This window comes from Tyto alba, unplaced genomic scaffold (genome assembly GCF_018691265.1).
Source record: "Tyto alba isolate M040663 unplaced genomic scaffold, T.alba_DEE_v4.0 Super-Scaffold_6, whole genome shotgun sequence".
NCBI classification, from domain to species: Eukaryota; Metazoa; Chordata; class Aves; order Strigiformes; family Tytonidae; genus Tyto; species Tyto alba.
In genome coordinates, this window is record NW_024881327.1 from 19520373 (window position 1) to 19544107 (window position 23735).

General features: G+C 39.4%; 1 protein-coding gene across 6 annotated transcripts in view; it reads right to left on the reverse strand.

Moving 5' to 3' along the window:
• Positions 1-291: 291 nt before the first annotated feature.
• Positions 292-23735, reverse strand: part of DCTD (dCMP deaminase) — a 60324-nt gene continuing 36880 nt past the window's right edge. For 4 of the 6 annotated variants that reach the window (XM_042808043.1, XM_042808042.1, XM_042808045.1 and 1 more), the window contains 5 exons: positions 17911-18022; positions 16377-16512; positions 5576-5692; positions 3940-4036; positions 292-1962 (listed from right to left, as the gene is read on the reverse strand). In XM_042808043.1, the coding sequence (XP_042663977.1) occupies positions 1884-1962; positions 3940-4036; positions 5576-5692; positions 16377-16512; positions 17911-18022 (541 nt within the window). In that variant the 3' untranslated portion in view covers positions 292-1883. Of the gene's footprint in view, positions 1963-3939; positions 4037-5575; positions 5693-16376; positions 16513-17910; positions 18023-21646; positions 21681-21965; positions 22048-23735 lie in introns of those variants that run through there. The other 2 variants (XM_042808044.1, XM_032988444.2) reach the window with 2 other exon arrangements.

The window sequence follows — 23735 nt, forward strand, 5'->3', positions numbered from 1 at the left end:
CATTCCTAAAAACAACTGGACATTGGTTCAAAAAAATCCTGAGTTTTTATGCACATCATACATTCCCATTATCCAAGGCCTGACATAAAAATACTTAAAGTAACCAGAATCACAATGCATATATCTTTTAAGTCTGAACTCAGATCAGCAATTATCTATGAAGAAAACAGCAATTTTGCTGCCAAAACCAAAAATTCTGCTGCTTCTCTCCCCTCTGTCCCATTGTAAGACCAGTATAACTCAAAATGCTTCTACTTACTAATTCAGGCCAAAGAAAAAGATGCACATAAGCTGTTTTAGTGACATTTTATTAAAGTAATTTTTCAGGTTTCACCCTCCCCCTCCACATATGTGCAAATTTCTTCTTCTGGCAGTAAGCCACAGACCAATTTTGAGGTGAAAAACAGTTGTAGGAAAAAAAGAGAAAGTCAGAAATTACTTTATAAATGGACACATCTTATAATACGTTACAATGCTCCCCTTAGTAACCAAATGGTTCATGAACATTACACTTTATGTAGTATCACAAATGCACAAAATATGCTTTGCATATGATTGCAAAAACAGCAGCACTTGGGAGCCAAGCACATGGCTTAGTATTATAATAATGAGTCTACTTCAATGTAGTGGATTTTAGTAAGACTTTAATAATATTGGTATGAAGCCAAATTACATAGTGTCCCAAAATATGAAACAAAGCTTTTATAAAGAAAATAAAAGCTCATTGAAGTATAACCACATTTTAAATAAGAAAAAAAAAAACCAAAACCAAAAAACAACATAAAACCACCAATGTTATCTAAACAAAGCCATTAGGCATATTTAATTTAAAAAAAATCAAATCAGAGAAAAGAAACTCAAATCTATTCCCAGATCTCAAGATAAAATTAAAAAGGATATTATTTTAGTCAACATTTATGAAAATGAAGATACTACGCCAGCACTGGGAAACAAGCTAACACCGTAATTACCTCTTTTGGCACAGATATGGATATGAGTTGACTATCTCAAATTTCTCTCAAAGGACAAAAAATGATTCAGTTACCTTACAGGTTGATTTTAGGACTGAGCTGTGTTGGATTGCCTAGGAACAGCTTAGACCAATAAAATAATTTTCTTCTACACATGAAAACCAACTCCAAGTAAGAGTCCCAAAGGTAAAGAGCCAGATGATTGACTCCCTCAACCCCCTCCAATTCTTGGAGAAAACAAGTACTTGAAAGCACCTGTAAAGCTTGGTCTGGCACGGGCCATTCTCAGAACAACTTCCTCTCTCATCTCTCCCCATGTATGACAGTGTTAGGTATCAATTAAAAGAAACACCAATATTTCATCTGTTGGGTAATGCATGCAGAATATCACACATTCTTAAAGCTGTATGACCTTTTAAATATTAGCGTTATGCTAGTTGGAACGTTAGTATTTGCACAGATAACATTTTTTGTCCTTCGTTAGGATCAACTATTTAGATCCACACATCCAATAGAGAGATCAACATATATTAGTGTATTCCAATGCACTACTGGTTACAATAAGTACTACTGTTAAACTGAATCTAAAACAATGCTGGCAGCCTATCAGAACATGTGGTGATGAATACAGCAAGAATCAGAACAATTTTCTTTACATATATTATATTGTCTCATCTACATGTCTCAAGACTTTTTAAGCAGTCTTCATAATGGCATTAAAAAATTTTAAGTAGATTTAGATTCCACATGACAAGATGAAGTGAGGGGGACATTTTATGCCTCGGATTTCTTAGAATTCTACTTTAGATACAGAAGCCATTAAAAAGTTGCAAGTAACTTCAAGATGAAAGGCATTAGCAGCTTTTTAGAAAAGGATAATCACACTCTTCTAGAGACTTAATGAGACTTAATTCACAGAAGCTTTTGACTTGGTCTGCTGTTAATTGAATCAAAGTCGATGATGATCTTGTTACACTTTGGCTTGAATTCCCTAAAATAAAGAAAAATACAGATATTGCTTAGTGAGTAGTTAAAACATTTTGCTTGCTTTAGCTCCAGCTAAATTTTTGAAGGAATAAAAAAAAAACAAAAACCAAACCCTTCCTTGGATTCACATAGTTTTCATCTCTATGGGAGCCAATTATAGTGCACCACACTGAGAAAAACCTGGACAAGAAAGACTAAGACAAAAAAGACACATGGGGTGGGTTAGCCTGCACGTTCTTAGGCTATTGGAGTTCATAAATTACCCAGGAGTCAAAGGACTTTTAACAACTAAGCTGCAGGTGGTGGCATCACGTTACCAAGGCTGGGATTTTTTTTCATATATATTTATATTTCAAATATTTTAGGTACATATTTACAGATATAGGTACATATATATGTATCCATAAAAATATTTTCATATACTGTATATGTATTATACATATATATACATATATGTGTATATATATAAAAAAGCTATTTGGAATATATTTCGATAAATATTTTCATCACTTTTTTCCTGCCAAGTTTTCAAAGAACACTTTCAAACTTTGCCTCAGTATAATAGAATACTTTTTGTGCTAGGGGAGTAGATCACATTATGCATCATACTGGGGAAAAACCAAACTAGTTAAGAGGGAATCATTTAAAAACTGTAACTTTAGAACTGTAAAATTAATACTGCCACAAAATGTTTCCTTTTATTATCATTAGAGCATCTGCTACAGCAATTAGCAAGGAAGGTATTTGGGGACCAAGCATATTTTTTCCAGTCTACCAGTAAACAAAGGATTATGCAAATCGTGTGGATTTGGTGCCTAATTAAGCTCTGCAGTTCAGTTCAAGAGATTCATTAAGTACCACCTACATCCTTAACAATCAATACAAGAACGAGTAAGAGTCAACACCGAAAAGCACATGCTGCTGACCACAGAAACTCTACTTTGTCCAAAATAGCAATCTGAAATGGAAGAAACACTTCTCAACCTGGAGAAGTTACAAGATTTGACTTGCAAGAGAATGATTTATGCTTCTTAGTCAAATACTCTTAATAGACAGGAAATACACTGAAGGACTAAAACTCAATTTCAAGTACTGCTGTGTTTTTGCATGGATGTTTCTTAGCCCAGTAGGTAGCTTTCATCCTAAAATTTTATCGGTCAGAATTGTTATGTTTGCAAATTTTTCAAAGTCTTTGTATTAATATTGTAAAACTTTTTAGAGTTGCAAAGCCTCCCTGACTACATAATTAGCCTCACCCACAGCATGCTATTGCTATCAAACTAGCTGTTGAACAGATTGTCTTTAGGTATCTCTGTCAGTGTCTTTAGAAACCCTACTCTTCAAACATTTTTCAGATTCTCATTACTTTAAGGCAAATATTCCAAGTTGTATCATTTCCTTACAAGAAAAGCTGACCAAAGAAGACTGGACAGCTACAGGCACCAAGAATTAAATATGGGTGGCTGGTTTGACACCTTCCCAAACTGACTGCAACAAGAAGATAATAAAGTTTCAATAAGGATCAGGTAGTCCACAAAAATATATCAACCAGTCATTATAGTCCAAGTCATATGGTTATAGGATAATTCAGGTTGTAAAGGACTTCAGAAGACCATCTAGTCTAACCTCCTGCTCGGAGCAGGGTCAGCAATGACCCTCCCGAGTATAATGTAACAAGTAACCATCACATCTGCACTTTCACTTGCATTCCAGGAATGAAATGAGTATTCCAAATGCAACATTTTCTCATATAAATGTTATGAAATTGAAATTTAACCATACACAAGGCAAAAAGAATGGTGCAACAGTCTGCCAATCTGGTATCTTTTGCAGGCGTGCAGAGCAAGCCACCTACAAACACTACCAAACAATAAAATGCCGCACAACGCAAAGAAGAAAAATTTTTGCCCTAAATTGGTCTCATAGATACCATTTTCTTCCTTTCCAAAACAAAAATAAAGTTAATCTGAAATTCTCTTACCTGTATATTATACCTGCTAAATCAAACATCCGCCGCGCAGCTGTCATTTCCATAGTGTCATGATACTTGTCAGACATAAAAATAACTTCCTTTATGCCTACATGTAAAAGATGTTAGAATTACTGGAAAAAAAAAAAAAGTAACGTCTGGTGCACAAAATCAGACAAGGCAGCATTCATCCACATGTTCTAGAAGCCCTCGGTGCACCTCTACTTCCCAAAATACTATAGATTGTACTGGCAATAAGGCTATGTAAGGTAGAGCTGTTTTGGAAGCCAGTGTTTTCAAAACTGTTGGAAAAATATTTTCTCCACTTTCACCTAAGTTTAACTCAGAAAACCAGAACCAAAAACTCACGGGCAAAACCACTAGATAGACAGACTAGAAATTAAGCATTTTTGCAAAAGTAACTGAAAACTTATCTTTCTACCTGTCTAGTATAAACAAAATTCCTCACAAAGAACTTAAACCCAAATCCTATTCCCCTTCCAAATACATAGCTATAAAAGGATGCATTTTTCTTTTGTTCTCTGTTTTATAATTCCCAATCCCAGGTTCAATTCCTCATAAATGCATGCTGTCTCAAATTGTTGAATGATCTATGCCTAAATTACTTAGGCAGAGGAGAAGTGTAAAGGCTGACCCAAGAGAATTCACAAGCATTTCAGAGCCTATCAACATCTTACTGTATTTACCAGACAACATGAATATCAATACGTTGCAATTTAGTGCTGACCTAAGCACATGAGGAAAAGAATGAGTAACTACATTAGAACAAGCAGCCAATCTACCCTGAAGACCATTTGATTTTGATTCTATAAATATGAGAATTGTAGCACAAATACAGAATATCGTCATTCCCCCTTCACCTCTCTTCATTTCAAACCTTACTGACCAAAATAAAGCAGCGTTCAGTTTGCTCCTTTCTTCTTAGGTTCCTGTGGCCATAAGTGGTGATAGAAACTCCCCAGAACAGCAAACCATGCTAGGATTGTAAGACTTTACTCAATGAGCAAAATATATGCTGCCTTAAACTGAGATTTTTACAGAACTGAAGCCTACGGCAGATACTGCCTAATCTGAAAAAAGGAGACACATTTAGGCCAGCACACTTGCTACAGTGGCACAGATTTATAACAATTGTAATGAAAGACATAATTAAAGTAGGATCATAGAAGCCTTATGACATTTATGAGCAAAGATATTTTAAAATCTTCAAATATCTACCATGCATCACATTCAAATTAAAATTTCATGTATATACTCCCAACAGACATTTTGTCATGCAGAAGTTTATTTCTTTCTGCCCTACTCTATTCAATTCAATGTGTCAGAGCACAGTAAAATTGACAGTAATTATATGCAAAGCCTGTGTTGTTCTTTGGCAGCTCTTGGTCTAAGAAGTTACAAACCTAAATTAGAACCACGCTTAGAATCACAGAAGATGCAATTAGCACTGGAAAAATTTGGCACCATTCAGATGCAAAAAAACCCCACAAGTAGCATCATATGAAGTTGACAGTGCAATTAATTTAGATCTAACAGCAGCAATTTAACATCAAATATATCCGTGATAAGATACCAACAAGCAAGCAGCACTGCAACCCTGACAAATCAAGCTGGCACTACTCCTTACCTGCCTGGATGATGAGCTTTGCACATTCATTACATGGAAATAAGGCAACATACATGCTGCAGCCTTTCACATCAGCTGAGTTTTTGTTCATGATGGCATTCAATTCGGCATGGCACACTGATTAAAAAAAAAAAAAAAAAAAAAAAAAAAGAAACAATTCATAATACTGCTCATTAAAATAAATCAGTCAAACTAAAACTAAAGTGTAACAATATAACTGCTTACATCCTTTCAAAGGCAAATAGCTTGCACAGCTTGTCATAAAGGGCAGGGGAAGAAATAAAAGCAGAAATACGAAGATCAATGAAGGTCAATTGTTCTGACCAGGCTGCCGATTAGTAATGATATCATTAAGCACATTAGCATTGCCATTTGCTAACACCTATTGCAGGCAACAAAGCCGTAGGCTGTGGGCCAAGTAGTTGCAACCACCCTAAGTGAAGCAATATCTCACAGCTTCACAACTCTCTGGAGTATCTAATTGCCAGTATAAAACAGCTCATTTATGTGTTTACATGCACAGATAGGAACAGTCTTACGGTTATAAGAGCACGCTGTGTGCTCTTAAAGGCAGGAGAATCGCAAAGTAAAACCGAGCAGCTCTGTCCTCTGGGTCTCAGAACGGCTCAGTGCTGCTGCATGATTCTCTCACCCCAAGAATACACAAGACACACTCAACCATAAAAATGTCCCAGCTTTAATATTAAAGTGAGTTTACTGCTCATTAAAAGGTGCCAGACTTCCCAAGCAGGAAAACAAAGTCCTCTATTTCTCCATGGATTTGAGGTAGGCCAGGTAGCAACAGACTACCCTGCCTTATTCCACTGTAACACAACAGCTCCTTCTGGACAAATCGCACCTTAGGTGTGATTAAACTTAACTCAAAGTTTTTATCAGCACATTATCTAATGTGTTACACCAAGAGAGGTGAGAAGAGCGCAGTTTCTGTGTCATCCATCATGAACCTCTGAAAAAAACATTAGGATCTCTGCAAGAACTTCCTGTTTACTCCTAGGAATGACAGCAACTTGCATAATTTATATACCTACCTACTAAGAAACCGCCTGCTGCCCTGACTTACTTCATAAGCAGGTGCTGAAGTATGGTGTGGGTTTGAGCTCATCTACAGACTTGCATGTGCAGACAACATTAAGAGTCTTCCCATTGCTTGTTTTGAAGAACAGATTGTTAAAAAAAAAAAAAAGTTTTCCTCTCCCTTGCATGCATGTAAAAATTAAAACAGGCACAGTTTCATAGTGCAAGTTCATAGTGTACTTGCTACTATATATTGACCTCTGTGTGAATGATCTCACCACACAACAAGTAACTGAGTGCAGCACCTCCAACATGCCGGAATCCTTGCTGAATGGAAATGTTTTCCATATGTGCTAAACGTCTACATGGAATTTTCTATATAACAGCTAATGCGCTACAAATTTACAGCCTAACTTAGAGCACACAAGCTTTCTCACGTAGACAAGTCACAAAGGACCAAACACTTGCTAAAGAAAGCTCAGTATGGACTTCTACAAGCAGTCACCAGCATCACCATGAGTATGTTGTCCACATACCTTCTCATAACTAGTAAAGCCAGAAACTACAATAAAAAATAGGAAATTAACAAAAAAACCCAACAACCCCAAGCACCATTACATTAAGGTTTCTATTAGTATTATTATTGTTTCTATTGCAACTGTAATTGGGTCACATGGCATTTTAAACATATGCCATTAAGTGTACAAGATATACAGTTATATGAACTTACATATTTACAAAATCCAGAAAATACATCTAACTCCGAGTAGATTACTGAGTTATGCAGCCTTCACAATAAATAGAGAATTATTTTTCTGGGGTTAAAGAGGGTTGAGTGAAAAAGAGTGTCATTATTTCGTCAACTGGAACTAGGTTATGTCAACAGGACAGAAACATCACCTTTAAGCTTCTTTGAACTTATGTTCTAGTCAGCAGTCTAAAATATGGAAGGCCTCCAGAAAAAAGGATGAGGGAATGGTTTCAAAGGCTTACAGAACTAGAAAAAAAAAACCTAATTCCTTCAGTAAATATTTTTTTCTTCACTATAACTCAGAAATCTTCAGCCATAAAACCAAACAAGTTTCATAATTAGTGCTGCAACAAGTTTCCTTCCTGCACTGATGAGAAAGAAAGGTTCTTTCGGCAGACTTCTACAAACTTTCAACAACAAACCTCTTCCCAAGCAAAAACAAGTTCAGGGCAAAAATAACTTATGGAAGATCAGCTGGATCAGCTGGAGTGAGGGAAGAGAGAAATTTTGCCTCCTGATCATCTTAACACAATTTGAAGTTAAGAACAATTATGACTTTCCAGTGTGGAAAGAAGACACAGAGACAGTAATAAGAAAGAAACAGAGACTAATCATTCCAGGACAAAAAGTAGTAGGGTATCCAACAAACCCAGCAGGATTTCATTTCAAAATAAAAAGGAGGTAGGTTTTTCATGCACACCATAACCTAAACAAGTATTTCTTACTATACTTACTGCAGAAAGTAGTAAGGGACTAGAAGCCTGCACTGATTCCAGAAGACATCTTTCTCCTTCCTGTATTTTTTTTTTTTTAGTCTACTAGGTTATTAAATACAAAACCATTTTGGTTCAGTTGTTGGAATTGGAAGAATATTCTGGGGAACTATCATTACACATCTTTGCTTTATACACTTCCCTAGACATTTGCTACTGGACCCTGTAAGGGTTATTATGCTAGATGGTCATTAAGAAGGTATAGGCATCAGACAAGTATTTTTAGGCTTTGTCCCATCACTCTTCATTCCCTCTTCCTCATATTCCCTTCTCTCTGGCAGATAGGCATGAACTGTTAACCAATTTATAGACAAGACAGTCTGTTATCCCCAGATTTTTTTTTACAGGCCTGCCCAGCTTTGTACAAAGCATTAGTGAGAGACAGAAAACAAACCTAGGAGTCCAGAATCCCTCTTATTAATGACTAAGTAGTTCACATTTGGGGTGTTAGGAAGTTTTCTAACCTGTTAAGAGCTCCTACTCATAGTTACATACTGTTCTCTCTCAGACAACAAGAGGCTAACTTAACCTTTCACAGGTGCACAGTATTCAGAACTCTGAAAACTGTATACTTAAATAGACTAGTAAAACTAAGAATTTTTACAATACCCTATGGGGGGCCCCAGTGTTTTTTTGGTTGGTTGGTTGGTTTTGGGGTTTTTGGTTTGTTTTTTTTTTTTTTTGTTGTTGTTGGGTTTTTTTGCGTTTTTTTTTTTTAAAAAACAATATTCATGCATAGCCAACATAATACTAAGTCTGCAACACTGGCTTCCATTCTGGAAAAGTGGCTTGAAAAGTATTCTCAAAAGGCTTAATTAGCTGAAGAAATAACCATGCAACAAGAAGTTAGTGTGTGCTCTGACATTCCCACCACCTGCTACTAAATTCACAGGAGGGAAAAAAAAACAAAACAAAAAAAAAACAGAGGAATGACTGCTTCATTACTGGTAGTATTAATTGCTAATGTGTCTATCTTTTCTCATTGCATACTGCTTTGTCTTGCATATACGAGGTAGCACTCATCCTTAAGCCTACTTGGAAATTAGAGACCCCTACTTACCTTATTAATGGTCATTTTTCAGGATGGACCACTTAATATGAACATACTCTTAGCGGGTTGCAGTCAGACCTACTCTTCCCACCTACTAAAAGCATTCTGACTAGTAGTTTTATAAGAACCACAGGACTAGTCAAAGTGTTTCTTCATACTGTTTAAAGGCTTACATGCTTGATGAAGAGCTTGTAGTAGGGACCACCATAATGTGTCACCTTTCAACAAGCAATCAAAGAAAAGGCTGGGGGGAGTGACCTTTCTATGTGATTAATCACTAACTGAGCCAGACTAGGAATTTTGAGGAATTATGCACTCAATATGGTGTTACATTTGAAAGGATCACATTTCAGTGCATATAGCTTGTCACAGAGCAAGTTTTGACTTATTTATGAACATAGGTTTTCATACTGCCATGTTAACCAACCTGACAAGTATTATGTGTTCCCAATATAGATACATGGTAATAGCAAGGCACTCTTCATGATAAACCTGGCACAGAAATGGATACAGGGAGTTCTGTAATTTGGCTCATTTCTCAGTCTTTCATAAAATCTTCATCTTTTATTTTTCATCCCTTGATCATCCCATCTTTGTCCAAGTTCCACCTACCAGTTATCCTTGCTGGACCCCTGACAATGGACATAGCAAGGACCACAAAAGGGACCAAAATATTGTTGAGAGGAACAGGTTCTGGAGTGACAACCACTGTCGCTCCAGACACAGCCACTGGGGACAGTGGTTGATGGATCTGGAAGTTGCAGAATGACATCAGTCCCTCTTCAACCTTTGTGAAAGCATAGGGATGGTTGCTGGTCACTGCATTGGCGGAAGGCAGGAGACTGACGCTGGGCTGACACTGCCCTCAGCCATTCCTGCTGCTCTCTTTCTTGGTTTGAGTGCTGGAGGAAGAGCAGTTGCTGTGGTCAGGCCAGGGACGCAAGGTAACCACCAGATTTCATTGGAGCCCTAGCCTCTTCAGACTGCAGTCAGAAAAAGGGAACAGCCCCAGCCTCATCGCTTTCTTTCATGAAAATGGAGAACTGGGAAGTGAAGATGGGAACCACTCAGCCCATTTATGAACATCACAAAATCTGCTGGGGGCAGAGCAGAGAAGCCCCTCTCAAAACCTCAGAAGTATTAGCTAATCCATCCCATTTCCCAGTTCCTCCCATCCTGCTCCAAGTTTGTTCTACTCTCAGCAGAACACAGAGGTGTTTCTTAGTGGGCAAGCAAAATGAGAGAAATTATTCTTGGTGTTTCCAAATCTCCTAACTTCCTAGAGATCTAATGTATGACACAAGAATTGGACAGAAATCCATGCAGGACAAGACAGTGAGTGGCTGTAGGTAGAGACTGTCTTCTATAGATCCCATTTCCAGCTGAAGTCTCAGCTTTGCACTGCCAATTGGAAAGAGAGCATCACACTTCTCGAAGTGCCTTATCAAGTTTTGTGCTGTCAAAATAACAGCTTCTACAAAAGTAACATTTGCCTGAATATCTTCGAATGTTCCTCTCTAAAAAATTGACGAAAAGCTCATAAACCTAACACGAGGAAATGTTGATAACAGTTTGTTTCATTTTACACAGCAGGTACTGTTTCAATTAGAGCATACTTTTTGCCACAGCACATATTTTATCGTATCTGAACCTGTATAAATATTTGTAAGCATATTTACTCAATATTTTCTCTATTGCTCAGAGGTTTCTAAATTTGCCAGTCATTTTAATTTAAAAGTCTCTTAATTAGAGACTGGTTGTCAAATGGATGTTCTTAGATTACTGTGGAGACAGAGGGCATAACAGGAGCACAGCAGCTAGCACTAGTGGGAAGACTTACGTTAATAGGAGAAAAATGTAGTATTTTAAATGATCGGTGAGAGGAAACCGAACATCATCAAGTCCTTGGATTTGTTTAAGAGGAACAGAGGGCACTCACTTTTGACTCTGAAAGCCATAATTCTGTCTAATTATTAAGAAGTTTCTGCACACAGTACTGAACACAATGCTTCAGGAAGAGCTTTTAACAACATCTTAGTAAAATAGGTATTCAAAACTGGCCTTCCATTTCTCTTATGTGTGCGAAAACATCCCTGCTCCTGTCACTGACTGGTAGCCTGGAAAGAGCCAGTTCCACAATAAAAATGAAAGCCTGATTTTTGTGCTGTGAAAAAATGGCATTCTGCTAAACACCCAGTGCTTTCTGACATAGCAAGACTATACTACTAAACTGTTCAAGTATACACTACAACTAGAAGGAAAAAAGTTTTCATCCGCTTCAAGACTCTCATAAGGCATGCGTAGTATTGATACAGGTGAACCACATCACTATCCCTGTAATACCCAAATGCCTTGCAAACATTTGCATCCTCTAAAGTAAAGTGAGCACTACCTACCACATTTTGATGCTTTCTTTCAGTGGCAGCTCAGTTTACACTTAGATATTGTTGGAAAATGGGTGAAGGAAAGAAAAAATTGTTTAGAGTAGTATAAGAACTTAAGCAGCTAGTTGAACACTTGCAACACGCTGTCCATTGCACAAAGGTCCTTGAGTTAGGCAAGCATGATAACCATCTCCTGAAAAATATGTAAATGGAGAGGCTTCATGAGTAAATTGAGAGAGACTCCTAATCAGAAGCCCCTGTCCTTGAAGATTAAGGACCTCTGAAAAATAATGAACTAGCTGAAGCTAGGCAGGAGACAGGAAAGTGCAGACAAACCAAAGAAAGGCCAGTTCAAAAATGCAGACAAAGTTCAAGAAAGGCTCCTCTCCAAAGACCACCATGGAAGCCCCCCCCTCTCCCCCCCAAGACCTAAACCATGTGTGTAATAACTATGTAAATATGATAATGAGTGCTAGGAAATCTGATGAGTATGTATGTAACAGAGTGATATAAGCTTTGGCTATTGTAACATATGGTGGATGTGTTAGGTACAATGATTCCCTCACGCCCCCAGCCAAATAAAGTAATGCCTGCTCATTAATGCTAAACCTGGCATTAAGGAGTTTTCGTTCCTGATTCTGGTGACAATATGGATAAATACAATTTTTTTTTTTAATCAAGTACAACCCTTTCCCTAACACTGAGCTGAGCAGAACCCACACTTGAGGGTGTAGGTTAGATATGTACAGTATATTGCAGCAGACATAGATAACTGAGTCACTGATGAATTTCAAGCCAAAAAGTTTCAAGATACAGGAAAATTTAAGAGTGACAGGACTTGTTTAGCTTTACAACAGAGGTTCAGAAGGTTATTGTTATCAGTAAGTGCACAGGAGAAGCAGGAAAGGAGGAAGGGTTAATCACAATGAGTAAGAAAAGCTAAAAACAATGCTGGCATACACAAGAATGTATAAACTAACCACAACTAAATTTGGGGTGGAAATTGGAGGTTTTCTAGCCATGAAACAGTGAATCTGATCAGAGCTGTGGGGTCAATGCATCCATCTGTTCTGTTGCAGCTCAATAAATTTATTATAGGATCATCTAACACACTTCTGCAAAGATAGCCTCTGGGTCCAATCCCCTGCTATGTCTATGCTGCTAAACACGGAAGGCCAGGGACTGACCCTTGGCCTGCAGGCCAACTGGCATAGACTGGCTCGTGTTCATCTTACTCAGGGCTCCATCAGCATCACACAGCACTTGGCCCTGGGTTTCCTCAAGGCTCCAGGTCTCAAGAGTCCCACCGAACCACATAGTTATTTTGTATGTCTCAGTTCAAAGTGCATAAAGAAGTGAGATGACTTTTTTTCAGCCCACCAGACTGGTATTTTCACAGCATGAAACAGAGTATGCGTTTCATATCCCCCAGTATGGCCTCAGGGAGGGAGGAGGGTTAAGCATACCATCTCAGCAGGCTTTGCATTATAGGCCTAGACAGGATGACACTTTTCTTGCAGCCTTTTTTCCACCCTGCCCTCTGCAGCAGCCTTCGATGAGCCATTTGCAGAGCAATACTCAGGCTTTGCTCTGGAGAAAGCTAGCCAGAGTGGTCCAAAACAGATGGGAAGTGAGCTAATGTTTACAGATGGGAAGCGAGCTAATGTTTATGCCTAACCTACAACAATACTTAAAACCGGGAGGTTAGTCTTCAGATCCACCCACAGCCCTTTTCTGTAGCACTGCAGATGCATGAAGTAGCTCTAGAAGACATCTTCCAAGTTAGTGTGGTGGTACATGCACAATTACCATCAGCTTTACCTAATAAGCTACACTGCAGCTGTAGTGATGAAGGTGCCAGCATTCCCATGATAAGCTAATGGAGCACACAGTAAGATTGTAGAGTCTCTGAACTAGCTAGTCAGGAAAAAGCAAGGATAAAAAGTTCAATTTACACAAATGCTGTGATGATTAGCAAAAGCGGAAAGGAAAACATGACAGTTTAATGAGATTTTAGCAGCAATTCTATGTGTCTCTGTATCTACCAGAATTTTTTAAAGCAGAAGATTTTTTTTTTTTTATATATATACTTGTCTGGTCTGTCAACTGTGCTATCAAGATTAATAAGAAACTGCTAGAGTTTAAATGATCTGTGAATTACAAAATAGGTCGTTTATTCATCACAGCAGACACTTTATGTTACAAAGTTGTGATTTTTTTAATGAGGTGAAGACTAAGATTCTGGGGGGGAAGGGCACTACTTAGACCAACTCCTAGAAATGAAGTCATCTCTCCAAGCTGTTGGATCTGTTAGTGCATTTTTTTAAACATCACATATTAGAGATTTTTACTTTACTCCCCATCTTTTGGAGTCAGAGTTAACTAAGAAAAAAAAAAATATTCTCAAGTCATCTCATACAAAGATGCCTCACAAATTCATACAGCATTTTTAGTTTAAATTGGTCAGCTTAGATTTCAGTGCCAGCAACCACCCACAATGATGTTAGATCAGAACTGAGACCTTACAGCAGCATAAAGATTCAACCAAAATCAATATTCTGTTTTAAGTACTTTATATTTAATCAATATGCTAACACTTGTTTCTTCAACCTGTAAGTAAATAGCAGTCATACCAAGTTGTATCATTATGGTACCGTCATTATATGCAAAACCAGTGCTTCTGTGCTTTAGAGTAGATTTAAAATTTGGCAGGAGCTGGCCCTAGTATGGAGAATAAATCTTGTACGAAAAATAATATGAAACTGTCTCAAGCTTTAGAGTTAAACGTTAGAGGTTTTATAATAAATTGGTAAAGTGAACAAGGACAAAGTACCGGGTTTTTAAGAACTCACATATGAAACTGATGAATTACATGCTGAGCCACTGCATATCATCTTTCACTTCAGTGCTATGGGAAAACAGAAAACGTAATGCCAGTTTTTAGAGGGGGCTCTGGGTGAACACAGGGAACGTCAAAACTCATGCAAGTCTAATTTCTGTATCAGACCAATTGTTAGAAGTTACAAGTAAAAAGTAGAATTAGTAGGCAAAGATAAATACTGTACACCGGAAAAGAGCCAGTATCTCTTTGCAAAAACTGAACTCTGGTGCTCATTTCCCCTCACCTATGCAGGGGGAAGGGAAAATTTCTCAGGGCTCTTGTTCAGTTTTGTGTTTCTTCCCCCTGCCACTCCTGAGCCCAGGACAGGCTGAGATGCAGCACAGGATGAAGGAGCTCCTAATACCCATCTGTCCCATGCCCATGGCTTCTGCTGCATTGGTCGCACCCCACAAAGGTGCAGCGGGCCTGGTGTGGAAGCAGAAAAATGAAGAAGGGGGATTTAAGAGGGCATCCACTCCCTACTTCCTTATCAGTCCTAGCCACGGTTCCTCCCCAACATCAGATATTGCAGGCCACAAGGCAGCTCTCAATTCCATTTCCACACCCAGCAGACAGCACTCATGGCCTGAGGCGGCCTGGCAAGTTGTCTCCTTGCTTCCTGCAAACTGTGCCTGGCCCAGAGGACTAACTGTACAGCCCCGTTGATCGGTGCACCAAGATTCAGAGGACTCTTCAAAGCAGGCTAGCAGAAGGCCGAGCTAGGTCTGCTGCAAAGACATAGACAGAATTCAAAGTAGCATTCAGCCACATTTACCATGAAACCATCCTTGTTCTTCATTTCTTTTGCCAATTTTTCCCCCTCTACTCTGCTCTTGTGAGGCCCCACCTGCAGTGCTGTGTCCAGCTCTGGGGCCTCCAACATAAGAAGGGCATGGACCTGCTCGAGCGGGTCCAGAGGAGGCCGTGAAGGTGATCAGGGGGCTGGAGCACCTCCGTTATGAGGACAGGCTGAGAAAGCTGGGGTTTTTCAGCCTGGAGAAGAGAAGGCTCCAGGAAGACCTTATAGCAGCCTGCCAGTACTTAAAGGGGGCCGGTAGGAAAGCTGGGGGAGGGACTCTTTATCAGAGAATGTAGTGATAGGACAAGGGGTAATGGTTTTAAACTGAAAGAGGGCAGATTTAGATAAGCTATAAGGAAGAAATTCTTTACTGTGAGGGTGGTGAAACACTGGCACAGGTTGCCCAGAGCAGCTGTGGCTGCCCCCTCCCTGGAAGGGTTCAAGGCCAGGCTGAACAGGGCTTTGAGCAACCTGGTCTAGGGGAAGGTGTCCCTGCCCAGGGCAGGGGGGTTGGAACTACATGGTCTTTAAGGTCCCTCGCAACCCAAACCATTCTACGATTTTATGATTTAGTAAATGTGAAACAAATCAGAGGTTGAAATAATGAAAGTCACCTCCCCCATTGCAGGGTCAATAGCATGGAATGACACTTCAAGACAAACAAAATTCATCTCCTTCATAATATGTATTGTCTATGCCATCAGCACGTGAACACTGGAATTTCCCACAACCACTGGAGTTCACAATTTTAATATCTGTATTTTAGACTCAGTTATTTGTTTTGCATATACACGCTCTCTGTAATTTCCGTGGAGATGAACACACAGAAGCAGCAATCATCTGCACACTGCAACTGTGTGCTAATGAGCTGCATCATATTTACAAGTTTTCACTACACAATCCAAAATGGCTAATCATTTACGAACATATTTCACCAGGAAGTCAGTCCTTTATAAAGACTGTTTTCATTTATTTCCAGAGCTGTGATTTTTTTATCCTGACATACGACATATGGACACATTAACAAAGTCAGGTGAGTGGAAGAAAAACTGATCGTTATTTTACCAGCTGAACTGTCACATATACAGACATCACAAGTCTGACCTGTCAGCCAGAAGAAGCCTTACCATAAGGATATTTCGTGTCTAGCCTATGCACTGCTGTTCTTGTCCAGGGTAGTACATCATCGCTGCAGCCATTAGGCATTCCATTGTATCCAATTCCAACAATCTTGTTTTCTGAATTTACAATGCAGGCACCGACCTAAATAAAATCAGATTTATATAGTAACAACAGCATGCAAAACAATGTATCAACAAGAAAGATGAGACCTGAAAAGTCAGTCCTACAATTTTCATTTAAGAGATATAAGCTTCACTTAATATTAAGTCACACCATCTAATGAGCAAGGCTACAACTGTTCCTAACTGGTGGACCTTTAAAATAAATCAGAGCAGATGCAACCCTGCTACCCCTCTGGTCACACAGTCCCCACCCCAGCCTGCCAGCATTGTTCCTTGTCCAACTATGCAGTGAACCTAGTTCAGGGAGCAGAACTGGCACTAAATTAACCCTACCAAACCTAAGTTTTCTATCAGTCCAACTCCCCAAACTAGCTTTTCCAGCAACAGTACGAGCAGCAGCAGCAAAAGAAAAGATATGGAAGATGGAGCAGAAATGCAGTAGCATTGACCTAGACAGAGATCGGCTCACAAACCTTTTTGGCTTGTTTACACAAACACGCACCAAAATCCTAGACATTCTAACTCCCATCCTTTACTACTTCAATCCAAGTCTGCACAGGGACCCTTCTTATAGAATGAGGAAGTGTCTCGTTTTTATGTTTTCCACCCATATTTTAGATCTATTGAAATGGCAATAGTACTGATTTTAATTCACACAATGTGTTTATCAACCAGCTCTTGGGTAACAAAAAATTAGCCCTAAGTGAAGGACCTTCAGAGAACTAAGAGCCATAATGTACAGAAGCCAGTGAGTAATCCAACAGACTGTTAACATGCATTTTACCCCATGACTTTTCTTGGGATTTGCTTTCTGAACTTTTTCACACAAAGGAAGACTAACAGGATGACTGGGTCCTGCAGAACAGAACAGCATGTTTCAGGAGATGTATCAATCGCCTCACACCAACATTGAACAGTGGCACATGAAAGAAGCAAAGAATGGGGACAGACAGTGAAGCAGAGGGGGAAGGGGAACCTGAGGGAGAAACCAAACCAGAAGAAAACTCCAGTCAACCCAAGAACAAAAAGGGAATTTTTATACTCTTACAGGTGAGGAAAAGGCACTTGTAAAATGCTGTGTCTTTAAAAATCACAATCTAAAACTTTCAGTATGTTTATCCTCCTCTAACAGTAACTATATTTACTGGAAAAAGGAGATAAAATGCATGTGTTATTTTAACCTCCAGATGAAAAGATTTACAAAACTCTGAGCCACAAAAGTACATACAGAATTATACACTTGAGGTCAGGCCCAATAAGAGAATTTCTGTAACAAAAGGTGCTGACCATGTTAAAAAATGAATAGCTGTACTCTGAAATAACTTTTAATAAGAAATCCCTGAAAGTGCACATCTCATCAGATGCACATGTAGCAATATAGATTAGGTTATGTTATTCTTATATGTTGCCTTCTTACCTGAGAACTTGGATCCTTGCTTCTTTGTGCTGACAAAAAAGCTACTGCCATAAAATATTCAGGCCATTCCAAATAATCCTCTCGTTTTTTGCAGGATGCTTCATTGCTGAAACTATAGTTTACGGAAAAAAACAACCATCAGCAAGCAACATATAGCTAGAGATATTACAGACTGTATTATTTTAATGTACACAAGTTTAAAGTAATCAGGATCAGAATCTGGCTAAGACTGCACATTCACTAATATTTTAACAGCAATACCATCAGTGTTACGCACTTTCCAGGAATTTAGATATATGCAACATTTCCTTTCAGGGTAAAGGCATCCAAGCGAGATTGCAAATTTCAGTTTTAGATAAGAAGGCTGAGCTATTCAGAGCACTGAGCTATTCAAAGACAGAGCAATTTATCTTATATAGATAACACCTTGTATATTTCTAAGATTCAGGTATATCATGTACTTGCATTCTTTTCACCCAAACAACATAATCTTTTTATGATGACTGTGCTAACTGCAAGCCTCTAATCTAAGCTATTTTATACTTCTACCTATGAGAAGTGCTCACTAGATTTCTATTTAGTAGCTTCCTGTGCAGGCATTTGTTTCTGCCCACGCAGTTATTACCATGAGTTTGCCTCTTGTTACAACACTTTCCAGCAAAAATCTGAGGCCATTCTGATAGTCCCCTGCTAAATTTCTCTTGAGATCATGTCCTATGAAAGCCTTCTAAAAACTGAGAGGAGATGGGTTCAAGAACTTTTCCCTTACATATAATGTATAAAAGTGGCACAAAAGGTTGCTTCCTTCCCTGCACTGGGGGTTTATTTGGGGGAAGGAGGGAGAAAAAAAAAAAACAAAACAAAACAAAACTAAAGTGATGCATCATTTTCTCTTGCCTGCTTATGGCTGAAAGACTGTTTGGGAAGTATAAAATGCAACAGGGGAATTTCTGTGCTTTTCAGCTCAAAGAGAGGAAAGACAGACATCTCTTCCCACTCCCCAACCCCATATTTAAGCTTTGCAAATTTCAAGGAAAAGATCAAATTCAAAGAAATTTCCCCAAACTCTCACCTATCATTGCTACACTTGAAAACCAAAACAATGAAACATTTAAAACACAATAATTAGCCTATCAAAATACAAGGGACACAGTACTTTTTTCCTTGGGCTTCTCTTACCAAGGAATACAGCTTAAGACTGTGATACCCTTCTAGCGATGTGCAGCCACACAGAAAGATACATCATAGGTAACTGCAAGCAGCAAGACATCTCCTAGCAACACTAGTACCAGCACTTTTGAAAGACAAATAAACATTAGAAGACAAGTATTTTGTTAATTATTATTTTTATAACCAAAAACATATATCAAAGTTTTGCAGTTAGCTTGTCACAAAGAGGTTACACTATTGGAGTGAAGACAATGCCAGCACATAATAAAATTGTACTTTAGAAACCTACAGGGTGCTATTTGCCAAAGATAAATTGCTGGGTTTGAATAGTTTATATATGGCACATTACAAGTTAGCAATTTTGGCTTGTTCTGGAAATGAATGAGGATCATCTTTAAGGCCATCGTCTCAACATAAGGAAGGAGAAACATACACTCTTGGTGTAATCAGCACACCTGTCTCACACTTTGAAATTATTATAAATAGTACCCAATTGTCAAAGTAAGCACAAAAATCAAATATGTGATTCTGAGAGTACCCAAACTGGCCTGAATCATCGTAACTGAAGGGTTGGTCAATACCCTACTAAGAAGGAAAAGCATTCAGAGAACAAAAAGCTCAGAGCAGAAAGAAGAAATTAAAGACACACCCTTCTAACTCTCCATGTCAAATTGAACTTTGACAGGTTAAATAAAACGCCAAGGAAGTGCTTCAGGTAATTTAAGCGAATATTTAAACTATCTCACAAAATCAGATTTACACAATCCAAAACACCATCAGACTTTAAATGAACAGTTTAATACATTCTTACGTGGCATTCACAGTGATGCCTTTGGAGAGGCACGTAACACAATGCAGAACTACACCGAATAAAACATTTGGAGGAAAGAGCTCCAGAAAGACAATAGTACTTTGAACTAAGAGATCGTGAGATCTCCTTTTGTTAAATTATTCCCTAGCAACCCTATTTATTCAAAACACAACAACAGCTACTATTTACTTCTCTCCTAAATACAGAACTGCATGTAGGTGTAAGTCCCTCAGTGTACCAACTTCACAGGGAGAGGAACGTATCTGAAAAATGAGCAGAAGGCTTACATGAAAGAAAACATAAAAAACCCCCAAACTTACTCAAATACTTAACATCACTGCATTTGGTGAGATAATTCCCTCCACTCAGTGCACAGGAACGCAAGAGTGTGAAATGAGTATAAAACACTTAATTTCTGATTGAGCAGAAGCCAAGGCCTTGGCTAGCAGTCAAGCACACACAGGGAAATTAAATTTATGGATTTGGGGCTGCTGATCATCTTCCTTACGCTCATTTGTAAGTTCTAGAATTGCATGAATGAAAGCTACTCTAGAAAATATTATTGCTAGCTGTAAAATAAATAATTAAGTCTTATCCTTGTGATAACTCAAAAGGACTTATGAATAAAAATAATGGGAATAGAAAGCCACGAAGGTAATACTGCTCAAGAAGGTTAAAAAATATCCTTAAATTCTTGAGTGATTAGTAGTCTGTAGAAGTCTGTGTAAACACTATTTCAAAGGAAAATAGAGAAAATTATTCTGTAATTAGAGGACAGTGCCTCCCTTTTCAGTTCTTTTTCATCCATCTAGGCTTCAAGTAAGCTGTAACATCATCGGAAAAAGTAAGAAATTCAGTTCAGCTACTAAAAAAAAAAAAGCCTACCTTAATGAAGAATATAGTTGGGAATCCTAAACCAGAGTACATCACCTCAAATCTTTTCATAGGACAATTATGGCAGCCAGCTACACAACAATATGGTACAACTGAAGAACTGGTGGGTTCTCCAGACTTCTTTCCTTTCTCCTTTTTTAAGTTTCTCCTCTGCTTTCTTATCTCTGATATCACGTACCTTATGTTCCAACTGTATTGTAGGTTTTTTTCCCCAGTATCAAGTATGCTACTGAAGATCAATTATCAATATTTTGTCACTCAACTCACAGAGTTTAAGATAAAAGAGGTGAAGCACGTATTAAAAATAAACATTAAACATCTTCATCAATGCTCTTGTTCCCCAAGAGCCAAACGGGGTATGTGTCCTTGATGACTTTCAATTCTAGCTTCATAAATCTCATAATTTTATGATCACTATTACATCACATAAATGTGGCGTTTCCTTTACTTGAGGCTTGCATCTTTCCCCTCCTATAGGTACTGAGATATGGTCATTACTTATTCCTTACTAGGGGGTAAGGTTTTGAGAGAAAGAAGAAAAATCAACCTTTCTTACAGAAAAACGATACGCTCTGCCTTGAAAATTAACTATATTCAAATTTTCCCTGAGAGATAACCCACCAAACCTGTAAATATAAAACTTAGTAGAAATACTGAGCCCCAGCTGAGCAGTACAACACTTCCCTTCATTGAATGTACTTCACTTCTACTGTATCACATTAATTGCATATTGCTCACGCCAGTCTCCATCTCAGGAAATAACGAGTACAAGATACCCTACCTGATCTTCTTCCTGTCCCAATGACTACAAAAAAAAAAAAAAAAAAAAAAAAAAAAAAAAAAAAGTAGAACATGCCATACCCTCACAACGGGGCCTTCAAGAAACGCCTCACTGAGGGGGATAGGCAGCATTTCCCTCCGCGCCCCGCGGAGCCCGACCTCCACGGGCGGTTTCCCCACGGCAGCCAGGCGTGGGGTAAGCGCCCCGCGTAGAGCCAACCCCCGCCCCCCCCCGCCCTCAGCCAGGACCGGCCGCCCGGCGCAGGCCGCAGCCGGGCCCACCGGCGTGACCGCCGGTCCCCTTGCCGCCGGGGCTTCAACCTCCGTGCCACCGCCCCCCTCGGCGGCGCGGGGAGGGGGCGAGCCCACGCGAGGGCCAGAGCGGGCCCAGGCAGCGTACCCGTTCAGGTGGCGGCTGGGCTGGTGGCCGTTCATCCCCGTCTCTTTCGCCGCTTGGCGCCAAAGCGGGAGCGGGCGGGGAAAGGGGCGGGCGGCGGGGAGGGGCGCGGGTGCCCCGCCCCGCCGCCATGTCGCGCCGCGGCCCCGGCCTGGGGGCGGCCCCCGGCCTCTCTTGTCGTGCACTCCCAGCGCCCGGGAGCGGCCGCTTCCCCCCCCACCCCCCACCCCCGCGGTGCTTTCAATCAGTTTCTTCAACACGCGTTCTTGTAGTTTCCAGTTTCCTGACAGGTGCCGCTTTGGCACAAGCGTGCAGGTTTTCAACCCAGCTCGTGCTCTTGAGGTAAATGCTATTTATTAAAGCTTGGCATTAACACATTAAAATGTCTAAAAACCCGAGGTTTTGTTTTCTGGATATGAAATTGATGTGGAAAGTGAATTATGGTTTATTAATACATCCAGATGCTGCCAGGTTTTAGAAGTCTCCCAGGGTGCTCAGGTAGCTGAGCAGATCTGTATATATAAATAGCCTGTTACGGTGCAAAATAAGTGGTATAATAATAAATGCTGGTATGGTGTGTTTGCCTTCCTTCTGTGAGGAGCTGCCTACCCCGCCTGGCTGGTTGCCACAGGGGCCTGCCTTTACGGAAGCACTCAAAGGGGAGCAAGGTACAGATGTTCGCTCCACGGGGCTGCGAGACATCAGGTGAAGGCTGCCCAAACCCAGCCGTACGTGTCCGATTCAGTTCCCACTGGAGGCAGTGACAGGTGTGACAAATTAGGTGAGAGCCGTGATGAGAAAGGGAAAACACTCGCCTTTGAGAGCATCCTTGAGAGGGATTTGTGTGCACAAGCCGTGCAGCGCTGCACCATTGATCTGAACGTGGTCAACAGACACAGCTGAGATAATGGTTTCCTGCAGCCTGGTCAAAAATCTTCATCTAGGAGGACGCTGCAGGTTGGGCAAAATGACATTTTGGGGGAACTGGGCACATAGTAATGCTATCCCAGAAGCTGTCTTTATAGTTCCCTCTTACTGACCATCCGCATAGCAAACTGCACAAGCTTCCTTACACCAGGTAAGTTAGTACACCAATGTGCGTGCAAGAAGACAGCTAAATCAAGGAACCTGCCATGCTCATAGTTATTCTTGAAGCTATGCCAAAAGAGAGAGCCTGCAGTGATCAAAACAGATGAATTTGCTGCTAATATGTTTTCATATTTAGATCGCTGTATCAGCTATCTTTTTTTTAAAAAAAAAACCCTGACAAACCATCAAGTATAAAAATGTTACTTAATTTCACAGATACTCCTATTCAGTTGTAACCAGAAGACTTGGCAAAAGCAGCCTGTTATATTTCAAGTGACAAGTTTTCCAGCCCTCAGAGTGGGAAAACATACAGCTATTTCAGTTTGCAAGACTTCTATTATCACAATTTCATATGGACAACAAATGTTCATGTATGGTTTGTTAATGAATGAAAAGGAAGAATTTAAATGCAAGAAAAAGAAAGGAAATTTAATGAAAGTAGCATCACACAGGAAAGCATAAGCCTGAAGGTGAAATGAAAGGCCTGATTATGGTTGATCACGAAGAGAGTTAAAGAGCACTCATTTAATTAATTCTGGAGAAAAAAATTAGCGCAATTCAGTTCAAAAAGTTTTCTAATATCTGTACATGTGTTTCTGCACTCTTGAAATATGAATTAAAATTAATAGTGCTACAATTACCCATGCCAAATTTGTTATTTTTCATAATTAAGATTCTGAGAAC